Source organism: Citrus sinensis, chromosome 5, assembly GCF_022201045.2.
Source record: "Citrus sinensis cultivar Valencia sweet orange chromosome 5, DVS_A1.0, whole genome shotgun sequence".
Taxonomy (NCBI): Eukaryota; Viridiplantae; Streptophyta; class Magnoliopsida; order Sapindales; family Rutaceae; genus Citrus; species Citrus sinensis.
The window spans coordinates 1,099,746-1,119,432 of NC_068560.1; the positions used below are offsets into that span (position 1 = coordinate 1,099,746).

The following is a 19,687-nucleotide window of genomic DNA, read 5'->3' on the forward strand; positions in this document are numbered from 1 at the left end:
TCAATGACCTGAATGAAAGAATTAAGTGAAACAAAATAAAATTAACTGCTAAAGGATTGATATGAAGAAAGGAATATCACAATCTTTTGTGAGGAGAGTAAGGTTTAATTTTCCTCTAATACATAAGAAGTTCGCCGGGAGTGGGTTCTTCAAGAAAAAGCAATGTTCAATTTGTTTCTTAATTAGATAATGATAGTTATTCGAATAAGATCTTTTTTTATTGAATTTGACTTCATGTCTGTATTTGTTTGAATCTCTTATGCTACTTATCTTTTAGTATTGGTGTGTGATGAAATTTAACTACTTTTATTTTGAATTTATTAGCCACTTATTTTTGAGTGTTAGTATAATTAGAATTTAACGACTTTTATTTTTTTATTTATTAACACTAATCAAATTATGAGATATCGAAAAAAACATCAGATTACTCCTCCTAGTAATATTCCCACTATGCAACTTTTTAACATATTTTTTGCGTAGAGATTCAACTGAGCCTTGGCTTTCGCCTCAAGGATTTCAATTTAGTATCAAAGTGTTTACCCGACACCGGTCCGGCAGCATGCACGTGACGTAGTATTAAAGGGATAATCCCACATCAACTGAGTTCTTAGACTAATATAATATAAGCTTAGGGCAATTTTCTATTCTTGGGTTGATTTTTTAGTATGAGTTAGTAACATGCGTTTCTATTTCAAAAAATGCACGAGTAATAGGTCAAGTAATGAGTCAGTACGAGTTTGGGTCTTAAGTTTAAATTGTATCATATGATTAGTGCATGAGATTGTGTACCAGATCAGCAGTCACTTGAATAAACTACCAATGTAGAACACATATATAAAATGCATGGAATTTATACTATGTAAATAAATTGTCAAATTCTCTTTTAGTTCCTTTCTGAATTGTGGTCGATTTAATTTGGTAGGATTTTTACATAATTATTTTTATTTCTATCGTCAATAATTTTCTTATAGAATGATGATAATCGACATCCTTATGTATAAGGATTCCTTATTTACTAGGGCTGTATTTATAAACTAGTGTAAATAGAGAGCCTTATTGAAGGCAAGCTGACACATTCAGCCATCAAACTTGTCTCTCTCTTTGATTAAAGTTCCTAACTAATCAATTAACGTGTATATTTGTATCTCAGTTCAGTAAGGGAACCAATGGAAGATCATCAAGTTGGGAAGACGCTCAACAAAAAGCAATCATGCCTTCAAGGCTCTACACCAACAGGCAAAACATCGGAACACCAAATGGAGCCAGCAAAGATTTTATCTGTTCTGTTATTATTTGGTCTTATTCTTTTATTTTTTATTATTCTTTTCATTTGGATTGTATCAATTCTCAAGTTACCAGATTCCGGAACTCGTCCTCCAGAGTTTAAAGTTGATCAAGTCGTTGTTTTTCAATTCAACATCCGTTCTTCTCATTTGGACACTTTATCGGTTGTCACTTCTTCTCATTTAGACAGTAAATCGATTGTTACATTCTCTGTCAAAAACCCTAACTCTTACCGTAGCGAAAATATTTATTGTGAAGATGTTATGGCTTCGGTTCTTTACAAGGATGTAAACATCTCGTCTGTGAGAATTGAACCCTTCTTTAATTATCAAGATCAAAGGATTTGGGTACCGGCAATTATGGGCCCCACCTCGATGTTTATCCAGGGCTCCAATATTGCAGACGCCATTGTGGCAGATTTGTCAAGTGGTGCTGTGAATTTCACTGTCATAGTTAACGCGACGGCAAAGATTAATCCTTGGAGTATTGAAGGTGAAGCAGAAAGGAAGCAGATGACTGTCTCATGTAAGGACATCAAGGTTGTGTCTCCATATACTGACGAGGAGTTTGGAGGGACAATGGTTGGTGGTCCAAGTAAATGCAATGCTACATTTATTTAGCTGATGGTGGCCGTGGTAGGTACTAATAAGTAGTTTATGGTACCATTGGTAGGCATTAATCAGTAGTTTATTGTACCATTGGCAGGTAATATTTATGCTTGTCATATTAGTCAGTAGTCTTGGAATAATTTTACATATCGCTATCTTTGTCTGCATTTTTAATCATGAGAAGATGGAAAATGATGTTCTCACAAAATTGCGCACAAAGGTTTGCACAAAACGGTGCGTTTTGTTCAAGCTTTAAAAGAAAAATCACACGTTTGTTTTTCGAACATCACATGCATGCCAATTCACAGCATCATTTTCCCACTCACTTCGCCCTTCTTTGACAGCAATGGAAACGACACAAAACGGGAACCACACAGCAGCATATTCGTATTTCGATCTGTCCACACGACAAATCCCAGCAGCTTATCCCGTCAGTCACAGCTTCGTCCTGCCTCATCCTCTCGACGCCATTCTCCCTGACTCTCCCGGCTCTGTGCTCCCTCATTCTCGCTGGATCTGTTTTGCCATACTCTCTCAGCTCCGTTCGCGCTTATTCTCGGTGGCTCCGTTCTCCCTCACTCTCTCAGCTCCGATCTCCCTGACTCTCTTGATCTCAGCTGCATCACTCTCTCTCCCCCAACACAATCGGCTTAACGCGGCTTGTTAAGGTCAGTGTTCAATTTATTGCTTTAATTTGTAATTAAAGATGCAGCCACTTGGATTAATTGAAGATTAATTAGTATGCTTCTTAGGCCACTTTGATTTTAAATGGTTATTGTTATTGTTGAGGGTATAGTGATTTTAGGTTGTACTGATATTAGCTTTGGATGTTGAACGAATTGATTTATTTTGCCCTATTTCAGCTGTTGGTTATTGTAATTTGGGAATTAATTCTAATCATTCAGATTTTGCTAAAGAAATTTGTGGCCACCATTCGAATTCGTGAAGTGGTTGTGTGCTTAAATTGTATTTAATATGTATTGTATTTAAATTGTATTTAAACCTTTGTGAGCAACTTTGTGAGAACATCATTTTCCATATATTATTAGTGTATCAGATGTTGAAATTTTGACACAGTCCAAAGATAGCCGAACCATACATGCATGAACAAAATTAACTTAAACTGAAAATGAAGACCTTATCAAAGTCTATATACAACAATCTTGGTATCACAAGTGTCAAATCCGATTCAAAATAATGTCCCCCGCCAAAATGAAGAGAACAAAATGGATCGATACTGAATCACATTTGAAATTTAATAGCAGTAATGATGTTTGCCCCTCTAATTTTACCTACACAGAAGGAAATAATTAAGAAGCATAAATGAAAATCTACAATTTACAGTTATAGTGTAGAGGGAAGTTTTTTTCGTTTCTCTGCTGCAATGTGTGGCTATATTGAGACTTAATTTTGCTATTCCAGTTGAGTCTATGTTGAGACTTAATTTTGATATTAGAAGCAACCAACAATTAGACAGGAATTTTTATAACCCCTTGAAAGTTTTGCTATAAATATACATTGATAAATCTACTGCGCAAGTGGAAAACATCACACCAAATTTGTAACTATCATGTAAGAGTAAAACCTCACTTTACTCAATCCATCAGATACTGTAAGGAAATTTCTGGATTTCATAACGCCTCTCCATATCCTCAAAAGCGCGCAGCCTTTTTCTCAACTCCGGATGAGGCCAATGTAACTCCAATTTGCATAAGCTCTTTATCCGCCATAGCTCTTCAGGAAGCTTTTTCAAGTAAACACAGGGATTGATAACTAAGCTTTCAAGTTTTGGCATGGCTTCTCCTCCTATTATCCACTCCTCCAGCCAAAACATTGATTTCAGGTGCAAAATCTTGAGCTGTGGAACACTACCAACTCCGAGACAAGCCAGCTCTCTTCCATAATATGATTTCTGCTTCAGTTTCAGCACTTGAAGGTGAGGAAGCTTTTCCAGTGTTGGCATGGGATCCTTCTTACAATCTAAGAGGGTAAGATGGGTGCTTACGAAGGTTGTGAGCAATGAATTGTAGAACAAATAAAGTTTACACTAATTAATTACACCGACCTTAACAAGCTCATTAATTCGGTTGTGTTGGGGGAGAGAGAGTGATGCAGCTGAGATCGAGAGATTGAAGGAGATCGGAGCCGAGAGAGTGAGGGAGAATGGAGCCACCGAGAATGAGAGAGAACAAAGTTGAGAGAGTGAGGATGGTGCCGAGATAATGAGGGAGAACGAAGCCGTTACTGTGTAGTTTTCGTTACTCTCTGGTTTTTGTTGCTGTGAAAGGAGGTAGACGCGAGTGACAAACATTGCTGCCAATTGTTGCGTGCGTGTGTGTTGTTTGGTGCACGTACGAAGAGGCTTTTAAAGCTTCCACAAAACACACCGTTTTGTGCAAACTTTTGTGCGCAACTTTGTGAGAATATCGGTGCTGTGAGAAGATAAGCTGCTTTTGTTGTGCTAATAATACAACTAGCTCAATTGAAAACATAGTCAGATATTGGATAGCCTATGTTGTTGAGACTTTCGAAAGCAAAAGATATGAAGTGGGGAAAAAAAAAGATATTATCATTACCACCTAATCTTTTTATCACCACCAAACCATTAAAGCTTAAAAAATTATAATAAAAGTCTATTTTATCTTTAAACAAGATAAGTGTAATTTAACCTTCTAAATGAAAAATAAAAATAAAATAATTATATAGAAACAAATTATACTTACATATATATCTAAAATTATTAATTGACAAAATTGTAAATATTATACCTTGTGAAATTTCTAAAATACTCTTGTGATATTGGTTGAGTAAGAAAAAATAATTGTCAAAAAAACTTTAGAGATAAAATGATATGTCAGAAAACATTAGGTGATAAAATAGTAATATGACCTATTCAAATTTTTGTTGGGCCTTAATAAAATTTTCAAGGGCTATAACCTCCGCAAGTCCCCTCATAGTGTGAATTAAAAACAATATTCTTAAGGGTACCCTGAATTAAAATTGGGCCTTGGAAGATAATTTGTTCCATATTCACTCTTTGTTATGTGTGTGTGAATTAAAAACAATACTCTTAAGGGTACATTAAATTGATTTAATTATGCTTATTAACAGGTTTTCCTACATAATAGAAAATCCCAAATTAAACTAATAACTCCACTTTTTCTAATGCAGTCTTAGATGGCGTTTGATTTTTTGTCTGAAATCTAAATAGACCTAAATTAGTCTGAATTCTGAATAGGTCTGAATGTCTGAATCTGAATAATATGTTTGTTTTTTCGTTTGAATCTCGAAAAATAAGTATTAAGTTGTTTGTTTTTTTCAACTTAAAAAGCTGAAAATATGTACTTTTACATTTGTATCCTTATTAAATTTGAATGTCAAATAAATAATATATTAAATACCATAATATTTTAACATTTATAAATAAAACTATATTCAAGTGAATACATAATTATTTTGAAATTTTAATATATAAAATACCATAAATTTCAAATTTTATCGTATATAATATAAGAAAGAAAAAATAGGGATATTTTTATGTGGGGTAAATATCTATGGGTGAGTTTTGGGATAGACATGAAAAATAAATTATAAAACAGAGATATTTTTGACATTAGCAAGTAATTGAGTTAATTCATATTCTCCATTAAGTAAAAAGCCAAAAAATAGCTTATTTTATTAAGTCAAAATTATCTAAAAAGTCTTATTAAGTTATAAAAATAAACATCTCTAATTAACTTAATTAATTAAATTAAGTCACTTTAAGTCATTAAGTTAAAAAACAAACGTCACCTTAGTTAACTGAATTCAATACATTTGAAATAAATTAAAAGCAAGGATAGCAAAGATGCCACATTGGGTTGGCAATTTGTGGAAGTCCAAGCCCAAGCCCATATTATTTTTAAGTTCAGATCCTTTAAAAATCCATCTAAGTGTGAATGGGTTGGACGTAGACCAGGCCTCAGCTTCCAACAATTTTAAAATAAATTTTCAACAAAGTTAAAAAAAAAAATCTTGATTCATTAAAACACCAACAAAATTCTCAGTTTCCGAAAAAACAAAATTAACAAATTTAACAGCTACCGCATGTAATTCATCAAATAACAATCCACCAAAATCTAAAAATTCCTAATGAAATAAACACTCAATCCTCATCCAACAACAATTGACACATAGAAAAGTACCAAAATCAGGCACCTTATATTGGAATACAAATGCCACTTGCCAAAAACTTTGAATAGCCTATTTTTCTTATATTCCTTTTGTCATTCAACAATCCTGGATATCGTCCTTGAGCAAAAAAGTAAACTGAATCGAAAATTACAATTGCCAAAAGGAACAAACCGAAAAACGAAGATACTTATACAACAAATATCATAATTTGGTGTACTTAAAAGATCTGAATTGACAATTCCAGTCATCAAAAGGATCAAAGCAAGCAAACCCATGAAATCTAACACGAAATGAATAAACAACTTAGACTCGCCAAATTTAATAATTTTAATAGGTAGTATCTCACGAAAAAATTTAACAATTGCTGCAAAAATCAAAGTATTAAACCCTAATCTAGTAATCCCAACTCACAAAAAAAAAAAATATTAAGGAAAAAAATCAAGGAACAATAAAACATAAAAAAAAAATCAATCAACAAAACTCTTCAATGCAATAGCAATGGCTAGTGATGAGATGAGGCGACAACGACAGCTGAGACGACAAGCTGCAGGTGCTGGGTTCGCTACTGTTGCTCGCGCTACTGGTGTTGGGTTTGCTGCTGCATCGTGTGCTGGGTTCGCGTAGCTGCGTGTTGTGAATCGGTGATGGTAGGTGAATCAGCGATGACTTCAATTGTTGGCGATGGCTGTTGGGTGGGTTGAGGTGAGTACGAGTGTGTCAGCTGTTTCTTGGGTGCGTGCGTTGGATCAGAATTCTCTCGTGATCTGATCTCTATTGAGCAAGTACCGTTAATACGATTGGTAATTAATAAATAAAAAATAATAATTAAATCATAATTATTTACTAACATTAAAATACACGTGGTATAAGATTTATAAAAAAATTAAGAGTGCTCAGATCAGAAGAGATTCTCAATCCGCGTGCGTTGGCTGTTTCAGTGTTTCTTTCTTCTGTTTGTCTTTTATTTTGTATTTAATTTAGAGAATTAGGGATTCTGACTTTTTGTTTTTGTTTATTATTTTATCTGATTTTTTTACTAATAAATAAGAAAGCTCGGGTTTTTTTTAACTAGGCCCTTAACGAAGTCCAATTTATATGGGCTTTCTGTTTTTGAACCTATATCCATTAATTTGTCATGCGGGCTGACCTCAGACCCGTTTGCCCCAGCCTTTTTTGTCAAGTCTAGCCACATATCAATTTATACTCTTTTTTTTTTATGGAAATAAAAAATAAAAAAAGGCAATCCAATAGAGTAGTTTGGATAAGAATAAATGAAATAAATTAGTCGAAAGTTTAATCCACTTATGGCAAACAAAATAGTTTTTCCTCCACAGATAAAATTGTTGCTTTGCGAGGAGCCAGCAATGAATAAATGATAAAAGACGTAACAACACCATGTGATCTAGTAGCTGTGAGTCACTGAGGTTTAGGGGCTGCCACTTCAGATTCTTCCTCTTCTGCTGAGCCTGGGGCTTCAATTTCTTCCTCTTCCACTTTTGGGGCTGGGCCAGGGGCTTTAGCTTCTTTCTCTTCCTCGTTTGTCAATTCTTCCTCGTCCCCATTGTCTTCCCCTTCCTCTTTCTACTCCTCGGATTTATCATTACTTTCCTGGGGTTTGACGAGGGTGTCAAGAATGTCAAAGTTGATTTAACTTGTGAATATAAATATTGATGTCCTTCGTAACATCCTCCTTCCCTTCAACACTTTCCCGGAATATATCCAAAAGATCACCAATAACCTCACTGGCATGTTTAATCTCCTTAATCAATAGATCATTTTGATGTGTAAAGATTGCTTCATGTGCCAAGGAAAATCAAAATCAATATAAGATCAAGTGTCAACTATAGATCTACATAAATAAAGCAACAGTAGCAACGAATCCTGACAAGTAACCGCCAACAGCAACTTTGTCCAAACTTTAAAGTAACATGACGACGTTATTGGAGAGAGAGGTGCAACGATCGGCGGAAAATCAACATAACGAGTTAACGACATCATTGGTGACGGGAGTAGGAGTGGTGGATAAAGGCGGACATAGGCGGAGACGGTGGCGAGAGAGTAGGAACGAGAGTCGGTGCGGCGAGGGGAGGAGTGGCGGTGACTTGAGATGGGGATCGAACTGAGATTAGGAAGAAGAAGGAGCTGTAGCCTTGTAAGCCGGCGATGAGAGCTATTGCCATACAATGAGAGCCTTTGTTGTCATTGACTCATTGTTGATGCTGTGACAGTTGTGAGAGAGAATGAGAAACAGAAACAGAAACAGAAACAGAATCGGTACCAACGCTAATCCGGAAAGCCGAACCTTTATTCCGATCCATTTCCGAACCTAAACAAATGGCTCGGTTTTGGTTCGGTTTTTATTTTATTTCAATATTTATCAGTATTTTTTACTTTTGAACCGAAGCAAGGTTTTCACTTTTCACCGACGCCAAACCGACGCCCATACCTCAACAAATATATAAAAGGGAAAAGGACTGCGAGGTCCTTAATATTTGGTGAATGGAACGTAAAAATTCTTAATATTAAAAAAAAAGGTATTATTATTTTATTGCTAAAGTTATTTTAACATATTATGTCCGTATTACAGTTTGTTGAAAGTGTATTTTATCACTAAATATTTGGACTGTTATCAATTTATCACTCTTCCGTTAAAAATGTTAAAAAATTATTGATATTTTGCTGATATTATAAGGGCATCAAAGACATTTCTTATTAAACCCACGACATTGCATTGCAAGTGTAAGATAACAATAAAACAAAGTAAAAAATTTCAAGGGAAATAATTAGAGAATTAGGAAATTGATATCCTTAAAATTGGCCCCTCTCTCTCATTAATAGTTTTCCTTAATTAAGTTGTTATTGTTTTTAGTTGTGATTAATACGATTAATACTTGAATTTCATAGATTATAATATTAATTTTGAACCATAATTTTTTTTTGGCTATTTGTTGTAATTCTGCATATTGTTCATTATTTTTATTAATTAGAATTTTTCAGTTGTTTTCTAAATCTTGTTAATTGTTACACTTATTATAAATAGTTATTATTTTTAGTTGTGATTAATACTCGAATTTCATAGGTTATAATATTAATTTTGAAACATAAATTTTTTATTAATTATTTTCTTTGCCGTTTATCGTAATTCATTCATTATTTTTTATTAATTACAATTTTTAGTTGTTTCCTAAATCTTATTTTTGTTCATTGTTTCTTTCTTTTAAAATGGTAAAATTGTCTTTGATTCTCTTAGAGTTAACTCATTTTCTGTTAAACATTAACATTTTTTTAACGAAAAGGTGGTAAATTGATAACAACACAAACGCTTAGTAGTAAAATGTACTTTTCCACAAACCATGGTACTGACATGATATGTTAGAATAATTTTGGTGGTAAAATGAAAATATCCAAAAAAAAAAAATACAAGTCCTTTTAACAATTCCGTTTATTTTAACAAAAAAAAGTAATATTGTATATTTACATCAAAATACATGGAAAATGATTGTTATCCTTTAGTGTTTGGGTAAAGGGACATAAAACTCACTAATGTTTCTAAAAAAGACTTAGAAACCATTTTCCATTAATAAATTTTGTTTATTTTGATTGAGAAAAGGGTAACAACAACAACAACAACAATAATAAAAAATAATTAAAATAACAAAGTTAATAAAAATAATTATGATGATGATGACATTAATGACAATAATAATAATAGTAATTAAAATTATAAAATTAATAAATTTTAATAATGATATAATAACAATAATAATAAGAATATCAATAATAGTGACATTAACAATGATACTGATAATAATAATTAAAATGATAAAATCAATAAAATTTAATAATATTATTATTTATATAATAATAATAATCACATTAATAAGTAACAATAATGATGATGATTATGAGGATGATAATATTACCATTTCTTAATTAAACTAAACAAAATTTATTAATGGAAAGGGGTTATATGTTTTTTTTTAAATATTAGGGAATTTTATGTCCCTTTCCTGCAACGTTCGGTGGGTAGCAGTCATTTTTCGTGTATTTTGTTGTAAATATAAAATATTATCCATTTTTCCATTGAAATAAATAGAACTATTAATGGAAAAGGGACTTATACGTCTTTTTCAAAATATTAGGGCTTTTTATATCCCTTTTCTCAAACATTGGGGACTGAACAATCCTTTTCCCTATATAAAATGCACGGAATTTATACCTTGTAAACAAATTATCAAATTCACTTTTTACTTTTTTTTTAGTTCCTTTTTGAATTGAGGTAGAATTAATTTGGTAGTATTTACAAAAATCTAAGATTCCCCTTATTAATTAAGAAATAAAATCACTAAATTTAAAGAGATTATTATTATTAGCAATTATATTAAGATAACAAAATAAGAAAATAAAATTAATGTTATAAAATATTTATTTTAGTTATCAGTTATATATATATACAACAACAACAAAATTTGACACCTATTTTTAAATGTGCAGATAAATTTTATTTAGTATTATGTCTAATTTAATCACTTTTATTCTTACAATAGTTTAATGATAAGTTTTACCAAACACATACAATTTCTTTAAAATTCACAGCACTTTTACAAGTAAATATTACCAAAAGTTTAACTGATTCTCTTGAAGTTGATTATTTTTATAGCATAGATAATAGTAATTATTTTTAAAAGGTACAACATTACCAAATTGGCCCACAGTTGTTCTAGTTAAGTTTATCATTTTAAAACATACAAATTAAATTATATGAAGTGAAAAAAAAAATAATAACTTGTGGGTAAATTAATGCCATTTACATCATATAGTAAAAGTTATTAAGAGATTTTCTCATAATCTGATCTTGTACTGAGAAAAAATTAAGTGCTGATTAATGGTTAATAAATACGAAAAAGTTAAATCCTACCCATATAATATCATTAAAACAAATATGATAAATAATTTTTAAAAACTTAAGAGAGCTTACATCATCCTTGTACACATATTCCATAACTAACTTACCCTCTCATGAAAATTTTGATATTTAAAAAGAGAAGAAAGTATTTGGTGCTCTCGAAATATTATTTCTTATTCACACTTTATTATGTGTGTTTGAACATTAGTGGTGGATAAAATAACAAAAAGTGAATGAATTAAAAATAATACTTGAGGGTACCCAAGATTTTTCTAAGAAGATATCATATAAAGTAAAAAATAATAATGATAATAATAAAATAATGTTTAAAACTGATTAATAAACCTTATTAAAAGGTTTTTCTACATAGTAGAAGAGAGCAAATTAAACTAATAACTCCACCTGTTTTTAATGCAGTCTTAGTTAACTGAATTAGATACATTTGGAGTAAATTAAAGCACATGGAAAGCAAAACAATTATTTTTTTAATGGATACAGGCAGTCAAATAAGGAAAATAAAAAATAATAATAATAGGGCGGCCGAATAGAAAAGATTGGATAAGAATAAATGAAATAAATTGATCAAAAGCGTAGTCCACTTCTAGCAAACAAAATGGTTTTTCCTCCACAGATAAAATGGGTATGTCGCAAGGAGCTAGCAATGAATAAATATAAAAGAAATAACAACACCATATGATCAAGTAGCTAATCAGTTACTGAGGGCTAGGGGTTGGGGCTTCAGATTCTTCCTCTTGTGCTGAGCCTGGGGCATCGGTTTCTTCCTCTTCCTCGTCGGCTGGGCCTGGGGCTTCAGCTTCTTCCTCTGCCTCTTCGGCTGAGCCTGGGGCTTCAGCTTCTTCCTCTCCCTCTTCCTCTTCTGAGGCAGGGCCTGGGGCTTCAGCCTCTTCCTCTTCCTCTTTCTCTTCCTCGTTTGTCAATTCTTCCTCGTCCGCATTGTCTTCCTCTTCCTCTTTCTCCTTCTCGGCTTCATCATTACTTTCCTGGGGTTTGACAAAGTTGTCAAGAATGTCAAAGTTGATTTGAGATAACTTATGAATATAGATATTGATGTCCTTCATAACATCCTTCTTCCCGTCAACATTTTCTTGGAATATATCCAAAAGATCACCAGTAACCTCACTGGCAAGTTTAATCTCCTTAATTAATAGATCATTTTGGTGTGTAGAGATTGCTTCATTTGCTTTCTTGGTGCTCTGAGACACCACATTATAAACAGCCGTGCCTACCATAAGTTCTTCGGCGTCCTTTTCCGATGGCTTTTCCTTTGTCAATTTATCGGCCTCAGTGATGGCTTTTGTAGTCTCGGCCTCAAGGGCTTTCAAACCAGCTATGAGGGCTGAATTGCCATCAATGCTCTGACCAGCTAAGAATTTAGGCAATGTGGAGATGCATTCCTCTGAATAATCTGTCTTCGAACATATATTTTGAAGTTCAGGAGCGACTTGCCCCACCAGGCCTCTAGAAGTGGCTTCAACGTTGTATAATGAAATGAGAGAAGACAAAGCGATGGCAAAGATGATGGATTTCATCATTTTGGCCTTTATTCTCTTCTCTTTTGAACAAATAAACAAATCAGACGAGAGACATGAATGGACGCTACACGGGGTGGCCTTATAAAATGCCGCAACTTTTCCTATATGCTTTGAATTGAGACTTGCCTTCCTAATTTTCCAACAGAATCGGTCCACTACCAAATTTTGAATATGCTTTTTATAGAATAACATATAAGCCACCAAACTAACCAAACGGTTTTCAAAACTATTTGACGTAATGAGTTTATTTATTCTCATCTGCTTCTTGGATTTTAATTTATCTACCAATTATATGAAATGACTCCAGATTTGTAGTCTAGAATTATTAATTCCTTAGTTTATTGATTTATTTTCTAAAGAGGAAAAGGTTTCGATTGTCGTGCCCCAAATTTAGAAGAGCTTGACGAGCGATATCGTACTTACAATGGACACACCTATAACACGGCAAAAGTGTTAGAAATCCAAACTTAAACTTTTCTAATCTATTCACGGAGCTAAATGCCAGCGAGAGACTTTATGCCAAACCCCTAACAATCTTCAAATCAAGTCCTTGAACTTTGTGAGTTCACTTATTCTTGATCACTAAGAATCATTCTTCATTTTTGGAATGATAATAAACTATAATATACATTAACTGAATAAGAAAACTAGTGTTTCACATATCAAAATATATGCATAATTAATATATTAATACAAATACATGATATGTCATGATTTTTTTAAAAAACATGATCAACGAACTTTTCAAGCTTCACATGTAGCACTAACTTTCACAGTTATTAGTATATTTAACTCGTGAATTTTTCTTTAGGTAATGACTATAAGTCAGTTATTTGTATTTTTAATATAGAGCGCAATAATAAATTACTCTTCCTACTCTAGCGTCCATAATGTATTACATTATGAATATATCGAATTATTAATTTAGCACTTTGATCCAAAATGGGATCAATAAAAATAAAAATATATTATTTAACATTAAGGTTGTTTCTTTAAAATTTTATTAATTGAAACATACACACTTTTAGTTTTATAAAATATTTTATTACACAAATATCCTTAAATCAAATTACTCAACTCCATATATTACCCCACCTTTTAAATAAGAGCGGGGCTATTTGAAGACACTAAACTGCTCATTAAACTCATTTACTAAATAAACCCACCCTAAATTTTAAAATTTTTTATTTTACTCAAAAAAGCCACTTAAATACCCAATATATCCTTACTAAATCCAATTTTTATAATAATATTGTTTTACTCATTAAACCCATTAAATTCATTTTTAAAACCTTTATAAATGTTTTTTCCCATTAAATTGAAGATCTTCTTTATTAACATGATTCAGAAAAATATAGTTGTCGTACGCAAAATGCAAAATCAAGCGCACTAAATAATTTATAGAAAAATAAAAGACACAAGAATTTGATGTGATTCGGCTATTGTGCCTACGTCCACGGGAGTAAGAGAAAAATAATTATTTTATTAACAATTATTAAAGTACAATTTTGAGTAAAAGAACCTCACTTTCTAGAAGTCTAATTACACCCACTACTCTCACACACACTTGAAAGGAAAAACCTCTCAATTGCTTACACTCTTTTATTGCTCACTCACTAAACAACTATTCACTTGAATTGTTTTATGAAGTTTAGGATTCTTTATAATTGAGAATAGCTTCTTTATTTATAGAAGGTATTCACCATTTAAAATTTCAATAATTTCTTCACAGCCGCTCCACTCCATAATTGTTTGTTAGCTAATTTCTAAGCCCATGCATGCACATGCTTTGCCCATGCTCAGTAACCCACTTTCTTCACTTTTGGCATGCTATTGTCAGCCACTACAAGTTTTACCGTGCATTGACTCTTGGCGTTTCAACAATTCTCCAACTCGGCGAAGATTTGTCAAATCTGAGTCGACTACTAAGAAACAATCATCCCTAAAGTGATCCTCTGTTAAGGATCCAAAAATGGTTGTGCCACTTCGACTGCCTACGTACCCAAAAATTGGGATCAAGTCAATCGTAGTTCAAAATTTTCCAAATTCAATACCTTCGAAGAATTTGAATTAGTTTTAAGCAATGTTTAAACTTAACTTCAGAAGTCACATTTGTCAACATATCTGATGAATTATCTTTAGTATCGATCTTTTTCAAAAATACAACAACGCTCTCGAGGATCTTACATAATGATATTTCATATCTATGTGTATTGTTCAAGCATGATATGTTTGATTCTTCGCCAGGAATATCGCGCTTTGATTGTCGTAGAGGACCTCAATGTTGTCCTAAATTACTCTCAAATCACCTAACAAGCCTTTCAACCAAATAGCCTCATTTACAGCCTTTGTTGCTGCCATGTACTCTGCTTCCATAGTGGAAAGAGCAATTATTGATTTTAGAATCGACCTCCAACTAATTGGAGCTCCACCCAATGTGAATACATAGCCCGTTCTTGATCTTCGCTTGTCAAGATCTTCAGAGAAATTAGATTCACAATACTCAACAAATTGTTGACCACAATCCTTCTTGAATAATAATCCAACATCAATTGTCCCATACAAATATCGGGCAATTCACTTCACCTCAAGCCAATGGTTTTTGCTTGGATTATGCATGTATCGACTAACCATACTCACAATTTGAGATATGTTAGGCCTTGTGCACATTATAGCATATATAAGATTACCACTACATTAGCATATGGAACACGAGACATGTTGTTGTGCTACTCTTGGGATGTAGAACATGAAGAAGAGCTTAATTTGAAATGAGAAGTTAGGGGAGTAGAAATTGGTCTAGTTTTGTCATTCGTACCAAATCTTTTTAACACTTTCTTTAAATAAGACTTTTGAGTCAATCATATGCTCCCATTCCTTTTTTCTCTACGAATCTCCGTCCTAAGTATTCTCTGTGCTTAACCCAAGTTTTTCATCTCGAACTCAGAAGCTAGCTGCTTTTTTAATCTTTCAATCTTACCTCTATTTTTTCGAAGCTGCAAGCATATCGTCGACATAGAGTAACAGATAGATGTCTATTTTCTAGTCTTTTAAAGTAAACACAATGATCATGTTCACTTTTGGTGAGTTTTTTCCCTTATATGAATTGATCACATCTCTTGTATCACGACCTTAGTGATTGTTTTAATCCATATAAAGATTTAATCAATTTGCACATATTATTCTCTTTTCCAGCAACTTTGAAATCACAAAGCGGAGTTATATAGATTTCTTCCTCCAAATCTTTATGTAAGAATGTCGTCTTAACATCTAATTGAGTCAACCCTAACTCATGTTAAGCTACTAATGCAAGTAGGATACGAATGGAAGTATACTTTACAACTGGAGAGAACACTTCATTATAGTCAATACCTTCCTTCTGAGCAAAACTTTTTTCTACGAGCCTTGCATTGTATCAAAGAGTTGTTTGATTTGGAGAACCTCACTTCTTGATATAGACTTATTTATTGCTAATAGCTTTTTTACCCTTCTGTAACTCTACAAGTTCCTATGTCCGACTCTAATGAAGAGACTTCATATCTTCGTTCATGGCTAACTTCCACTGTCCACTTTCACTACTACATATAGCTTCACTGAAAATGTTGGGGATGTCATAATCAATAACCGGAAGTGCATAGGCTATTACCACATCTTTAGCAAGTCATTAGGGTTTCTTTATCACTTTGTTTGGTCTCTTTGTTGTTATAGTATCATTTTTATCTTCTACATCTTCAGTTGTTTCTTCTTGTTGTGGGACATCAATAAAAACATATTCTTCTTCAACTTTTGGGATCACTTCTAAAGACAAACTATCCTCTGATATAGAACTAACTGGTATATATAAAATTTTATCAAACTCCACCCACTGTAATATCTCATTAATCTTGTTCTCTATTTACTGAGAACCTGAAGCCTTCAACATAGAAATTTCATCAAAAGTGAGATCTCTACTATGCACAATCTTTTTATCTTTAAGATCCTGAAACTTGAAACCTTTAACTCCACCTTTCAATCCTACGAAGATAGCATTTCTTGCACGAAGATAGAATTTCTTGCACGAAGATCGAGCTTATTATTTTTTACATGATAATAAGCTGAACAACCAAACACACGAATGGAGTCATAGTCTTGTGCATGCTTTCCGGACCACATTTCTATAGGAGTTTTATCTTCAATTACAGTAGAAGCCAACTAGTTTATTAAATGTCTTGCGTAGCTCATAGGCTCAGCCCAAAACTTTTTATCTAACCCAGCACTAGATAACATAAACTGTACTTTTTTCAGTAAAGCACGATTTATATGCTTAACCATACTATTTTATTGTTGAGTATGTCTCACTATGAAATATCTTTTTATACGCTCACTTAGGCATACTTGCAATAATAGATCAGAAGTTTATTAATCCTCATTATTAAAGCATTATACTTTGATCTTACTACTACCAATTTGAGTCTCTACTAGTTTCTTTATTTTTACAAAAATCTCTAGAACTTCATCATTTGCTCTCATGGTGTAAACCCACATATGTCTAGAGAAATCATCAATAAATGGAACAAAATAATGGCTTCCACCAATTGATGCAGTCTTGGTTGGTCCATATACATCGCTGTGAACATATTCAAAGATCTCATAAGTATTGTGATTAGTCATACTTGACCCTTGTTTTCTTGTCTACAACACAATGCTTATAGAATTTCAGTTTACAAGTGTTAGTACCTTTCAAACGTCCATGCTTCATCAAAGTTTGTAGAGACTTTTCTTTAACATGATCTCACCGTTCATGCCATAGCTTGGTGGTCTCACTGTGCGCCTCAAAAACCTGAGCTTCATTGGTTGTACTTTCTTTCAAATATTACAAATTATGACGCCGAACTCTTGTAAAACCATCATAGCCCCATGTGTGAACTTCATTGTGCTATTTTCAATGGTAATGTTGTTGCCTTTAGCCTCCACAGCACCTACAGAAATTAGTTTTTTCTTTAAATCTAGAACATATTTAATTTCTATCGGTTTCTGACCATTCTGTCGAACATTTGAAGTTGAATTTTTCCTATCCCCATTGTCCGACAAGGTTGATCATTCCCCATCATAACTGCACTAGATTCTAGGTCACGAAAATATGTAAACCATTCTCTTATAGGACACAAATGATAGGTTGCTCCGGTATCAAGTATCCATTCGCTTGAATTAGTCACGTATGTTGTAGGTGCAATACTTAGTGAATAGTCAGAGTCTTCATCTTTACATGCCATATTCGCTGCTACTAGTTTCTTCCCACCTTTCTTCTGGGCCTTCAGACAATCTTTCCTTCAATGACCCCTTTCATGAAAAAAGCACATTCATCTCGAGTTATACTTTTACTTCTTGATTTGGATCGAGAATTCTTTTCACTACGATTCTTTTTCTCCACTATCTTTTCTCTGGCTAATAAAGCTTCAGTCAATATCCTTTCGAAATGTTTATTATTATTCTAAATTTTCAAATTAATCAATTCTATGCAGATTTCTTTGATTATGCTTTTTGCATATAATAAAGTAGTCACAAAGTAGTTATATTCTTCTGGAAGTCAATGCAATAGAATCACAACCTTAACTTCACCCTTAATATCTTCATTAAGATTATTCAAATCTGTAAGTAACTTCTCAAATCTTGAGACATGATCGTGCATTAACACCTTAAGCTTCATTCGAAAGCCATATACTTGGCTCATTACATGAAGGCGATTTTCAGGACTTTTCAGCAAATTTTTTTCCTCCAATGCACGCCACAAAGTCATCTACACTCCTTATCTTTCACAAGATATTTTACCTCTTTGGTCAAGCAAGATTTAATATGACCACATGCTTTCTCGTTCATATGATTCCAATTTTCTTCTTCATACAAGTGTATTTTATTTTTTAAAACAACATTCAGATCGATTTGAATAAGGGCATCCATAACTTCGCGCCTCCACATACCGAAGTTAATTTTCCCATCAAACTTTTCAATATCGATCTTCTGGCCTCCTATAATAGGTGCTGAATAGCATTGTGGTAAGTCTCGCCTCCCACCTGAAGTGTATCCTAGAATAGTCTGGGTAGATCTCTTCCCACTTCTGGAAGTTTCACCTTTTACCATTTTCTCATCGAATTATTCCCACTTGAAAGAACAAGCTTTATAATATTAATTAAGCGTGAATAAATGCACCAGGAAAGTTCCTAAGAGAATGGAGGGGTCACAACGGTCCCACTTAAAATCTAAACTCCTTAGACTCATATTGCCTTGTTGGCATAACTTTCCTAGATATGTATAAATGCACACTACTTACAATGGACTGTCTCCTAAGTACAAACGGTTGTCTCCTCCGTATCTATGAGCAGTGCCGTATATGTGAATAATACTGTATACCCCAGATACGAACCTCCAACTCTGCTACCACTTGTATACGTGAAATACAGAATCAAGCACACTAAATAATTTACAAAAAAATAAAGGACACAAAAATTTAACGTGGTTTGGCTATTATGCCTTCGTCTATGGGAGCAGGAGAAAAATATTGTTTTATTAACAATTATTATAGTACATTTTTGAGTAAAGGAACCTCACTTCTCAGAACCCAAATTAAAAGGGAAAACCTCTCAATTGCTCACACTTTTTGATTGCTCACTCAGTAAACAACTCTTCACTTTAATTGTTTTTTGAATTTTAGGATTTCTTATAATTGAGAATTGCTTCTCTATTTATAGGAGCTATTCGCCAATTAAAAATTCAATAATTCCTCACAACTGCTCCACTTCATAATTGTTTGTCAGCCAATTTCTAAGCCCATGCATGCACATGCTTTGCCCATGCTCAACAACCCACTTTCTACACTTTTGGCATGCTATTGTCAGCCACTACAAGTTTTACCGTGCAATGACTCTTGACTTTTCAACAATGGTCACAACACACATTCATCCTTATTATTATTATTTTTATCAAAAGGAAATTTAATGCAGCACAACTCAAAGCCATCAAACCTTTTTTGTTCCATTTTACCCCATTTAACAATGCCTCAACATTTTATTCAAGATGCAGATTATTCAAATTCTTCATATAGGCAATAAACAAATAATTTTTATTCCTATCATTGCAAGGAAAATATGCAACAGAGCAAACAAATGCAGCTGCTGCAGCAAACATCA

At 33.0% G+C, this 19,687-nt stretch overlaps 1 protein-coding gene across 1 annotated transcript; it reads right to left on the bottom strand.

The window, feature by feature from the left end:
• Positions 1–11,684: 11,684 nt before the first annotated feature.
• LOC107174838 (uncharacterized) lies at positions 11,685–12,524 on the bottom strand. The gene has a single exon (XM_015526035.2). It carries the CDS (start codon positions 12,522–12,524, stop codon positions 11,685–11,687), a length of 840 nt encoding a protein of 279 aa, XP_015381521.2.
• Positions 12,525–19,687: the final 7,163 nt, after the last annotated feature.

Coding starts and splice junctions, on each gene's coding strand:
- LOC107174838 (XM_015526035.2), bottom strand. CDS start 12,524: ATGATGAAATCCATCATCTTTGCCATCGCTTTGTCTTCTCTCATTTCA.